The sequence below is a fragment of the Austrofundulus limnaeus genome, unplaced genomic scaffold (assembly GCF_001266775.1).
Source record: "Austrofundulus limnaeus strain Quisiro unplaced genomic scaffold, Austrofundulus_limnaeus-1.0 Scaffold308, whole genome shotgun sequence".
NCBI classification, from domain to species: Eukaryota; Metazoa; Chordata; class Actinopteri; order Cyprinodontiformes; family Rivulidae; genus Austrofundulus; species Austrofundulus limnaeus.
In genome coordinates, this window is record NW_013952710.1 from 663,715 (window position 1) to 667,560 (window position 3,846).

Below are 3,846 nucleotides of genomic sequence, written 5' to 3' on the forward strand. Positions count from 1 at the left end.
ACACACACACACACACACACACACACACACACACACACACACACACACACACACATGCTTAAACTTACTTTTTGACTTAATTAAAAGATGGTATATTGAATTTATTTTCTGTTTTCGGTGTTCACTTTGGATGTTTGTAATATAGTTTATGTATGAATATATGTGTAAACAAAGTGGTTATTATTTGTCAACCCCACCTGTGTAACATATATAAAGAATTAGTTTTAGCTCTGAGCATATTGTGGCACAGTGGGAGACTAAAATAAAAGGTCAGTAAATGGATGTTTGGCACCTGAATCCTGTTCACATGCTTTGACTTTTTGTSTTTTGTTGTAGCCTGGACCAGCATCAAGTGCGACTAATGTTGGGGCAGCTGGCCGTTCCCCCAGCAAAACAGTGGCTCCCCGGGCAGCAGGTTCCACGGTCCGACAGAGGTATATAATCTTATGTTTGTTCCATATTTTCAGACACTTGTTTTGTGTTTGTGGTCAAACTAAGATGTTGTGAGTAATTCACTGAAGTGCAGTCACCAAGTATTTAAAGCTGATCACATTACCGTAGCTTTCTTATTCAGGTATTATTAAATTGTAGCAGAAATACAAAGTGTTATACATAAATATCTTTGATAGCACATTAGTCAAACAGTGGACAACAATGTCACAAAAGTACAGGAAGTATTAAAAATGTTCCTTTCTTCAAYCTGTTTTTTAACAAGATGGCTTCAACTGAACAAATGATTGCAGCCTTTTAAGATGATCCAAATTTAATAGTTGTTGTAACTGACAGGCTTTCTTCCTAATGTTTAGAAAAGAAAACGTCACAAGTGAATGCACACATGAACATAATTCATTTTTTTTTTTTTTTTACAGTTTTATAGCACCTAGGAGTGATTTTAAATTGACTGCTCTCCATAATCAATAAATAATAACGTTAGTCTGTTTTTAACCTATGAAATTTGTATTTTAGTGTTTTCTGGGTTTTGAGAAGTCTGGAGGAAAATGGTGTGGAAAACAAGTGTAGTGTTGGACTCCATTTCTATTCCATTTTCTAATTGGGAGACACATTCATAATTTCCAAAAACACAAGTTGCTCAAACAAGTAGACTTCTTTTCTCTCTGYTTTTATATGAAGTTAACTCCCAATGGCAGCACTTTGCATGGCAGCCATGTGTCAATGAGAAACACCTAAAACACTTTAAACTAAGTTTCACAAGATTTTCTTTAAGTGCAGATCATTTATCACAAAAGTATACCTAATGYAACTCCTCAGTCAAACGTAAAAAATGCAGAGATTATTTTATTACTTTTTTAAATGGCAGCCTAATTTTACAGAATGAACACTGCTTTATTGAAGAAAAAGATCGAGCAAGAAATATTTGTTCTTAGATGTTAAAAATATATCAAACTTTAAACATTTTTGTTTATAACAATGTGGAATATTAAAATGCAAATAATGTAGGTTTAGATTTATACTTTTGGTTAGAATTTCTTAACCATTTTTAATGCATCAGATTGTTTGACAAAACTGTAAAAACAAGAAAAGTATCCATTACATCAACAACAAATCTAAACTTCTTACTGCTTATAACTGTTCTCAGTGCTGATTTCCTTATCCTCATACTGTTAAAAATGACCATCACTTGGCTCTCCTTCACCAGCTCTTGTATATATTATATTTTTTGTGAACCTCCCACAGATTAAAGCTGATGGATGATGTGTTTTGGACTTCATCAGTGTGTAATCATTAGGCTGCATCTCTCTCATTATTACCCTTTACCACCAATTCTCTTCATTACCTCATTAACCTCCGTTTAATCTGTTCACACGAGTGAAGCAGCCATGAATCAGTCTGCTTCCTCATCCGCTGCAGCACTAAGATTATATTCTGATTATCTCTTTGTTTTGGTTTTTTAAATAATTGTTTTTAAATGTCAATGACAGCAAAATTATTTCAAGCCTAATTTGTAAAGTTTGATCAACTTTGCTTTTATGTCGTCTTTTTGTGCGTTTAATTTTCTTAAAMTGTGTTTTGTTGCTTTGTTAACGTCAGCGCTGTGGAATAAGTTATTTCGGGAAATTTTCYGTGCGTTTCGGGTCCAGTTATGTGYTTCCTTTTTGTGCTTCGCAGAAAAGCTGCCAGCAGCAGCACACGCAGCGGAGGCCGGACCACGGGGTCCGCAGGAACTGGGGGCATGTGGCGCTTCTACACTGAAGACTCGCCAGGCCTCAAAGTGTGAGTACACTGAATAAAAGCAGCCATTATAAAGCAGCCATACCTGTGAACTCACAAATTTAGCCTTTGACATTTGAACACACTTCACTTAAAAGCAATAATTCTGAAGATTTCCGATTCTGAAGTTGGTTATTGGTAGGAAATTGGTCAGACGTGACTTTCTTACAGAACAAAYGATGAGCAGGATTTCAGCATGTGTGTGTCTGTATGCACATATAATTCTATTAGGAGAGTATGCTTTTGAAATCGCTCGTCCTCAAACTTGCGCTCTGCCCGCCCCTGATATGAGACGAGGCGTCCTGTCTCCAGGCCACAGCCAGCCATGGCTGATCAATGGTGCTGTGGTGGTTTTATTGAGTGCGTCTCTCCAGCAGTGGAAGGAGGGCAGACTTGTCGTACAGTGGTGTGTGTATCGAGTGCGTGTTTGTTCCCGTGTTAGTCGCCCGTCTCAAAGCTTCATTAAAGGATCCACTCTGAAAGGTCAACTCAATTACTGCTTTCTGATGGGGTGGTGGGAGCGGGAAGGGAGGGGGCCGGGGTCGACGAGGAGGAGGTTGGCATGGCAATGCTGCTACTTAGCAATGCTCTCCTCCGCCCCTCCTCTTCTCATGGCCTCCTTCAGAGATGAGAGCCCCTCCTTGGTTCCAAATCTCATCAATAAAATGTGTGTGTGTGTTTTTTAATCTGGATATTAATCAGTGTCTCGTTGTTCCAGCGGTCCGGTACCAGTCCTGGTGATGAGCCTCCTGTTTATTGCTTCAGTCTTCATGCTGCACATCTGGGGGAAGTACACCCGGTCTTAAACCCCACCTGATGACCTCTGACCCGGCTCTTTGACTTCTTAACTCCTGGGACCTGGACCAAACGATGAACGAACAAAGTTCCCTCTTCTTCTTTCAATACAACACATTTTTAAACTTATCATTATAATTGTAAAATCTTTATCTGTAGCAGGTTTTTATTCGATCACTGACCTGATACGAGTGAATAAGAAAACCTCGCTGAGCCTCAGTRTCTGCTCCGCTCTCACAAAAAGCAGCACCAGGTTTTCCTTATCCTGCCACATGAGGGTGGTGCATTGCCCCAGGGACTATTTTTGTTTTCAGGCCCCCCAGCAAACATTTTGTTCTTACAGCCTGAGCTGATTTTTTTTTGTTAACAGCATTTGTACAAAATGTAATTGTAAAATTGTACAATAAAATGGAAAAAAATTGAAGCCTTTGTTTTACTAAAATAAACTTGTTTTGGAGTGTCAGCAGTTCTGTTTAAACTTCTGTATCTATATTACTTGAATGCGGAAGTCTTTTATTGTAAAGAGCAGTTTGAAATATTCGTTGTAACAAAAAGCATAAAACATTTTATTTCATTCAGTGGTTTTACGTGTTGAAAGTTTATCTTGTGTTGATGTTCATGTCTTACCTGCATCAGTAGAAAAGCTCAGACTTGTTTTGACAAATAGACGCTAAATGTAACTGGAGACAATTTCCATTTTTAAGAGTTCAGAAGCAACAGAATTCAGACAGAATTTCAAGATTTGTTTTTGCTTGATAAGTTTGGAGATGAACCGATATGAAAATGTCAGCCGATGTTATGGCCAATAACTGATATTTACCA

At 38.1% G+C, this 3,846-nt stretch overlaps 1 protein-coding gene across 1 annotated transcript in view; it reads left to right on the top strand.

The window, feature by feature from the left end:
- sec61b (SEC61 translocon subunit beta) overlaps positions 1–3,490 on the top strand; it is a 5,142-nt gene extending 1,652 nt beyond the window's left edge. The window contains exons 2-4 of the mRNA XM_014021857.1: positions 337–434; positions 2,128–2,232; positions 2,948–3,490. Of these exons, the coding sequence (XP_013877311.1) occupies positions 337–434; positions 2,128–2,232; positions 2,948–3,035 (291 nt within the window). The 3' untranslated portion in view covers positions 3,036–3,490. The remainder of the gene's footprint in view (positions 1–336; positions 435–2,127; positions 2,233–2,947) is intronic.
- The last annotated feature ends 356 nt before the right edge of the window (positions 3,491–3,846 follow it).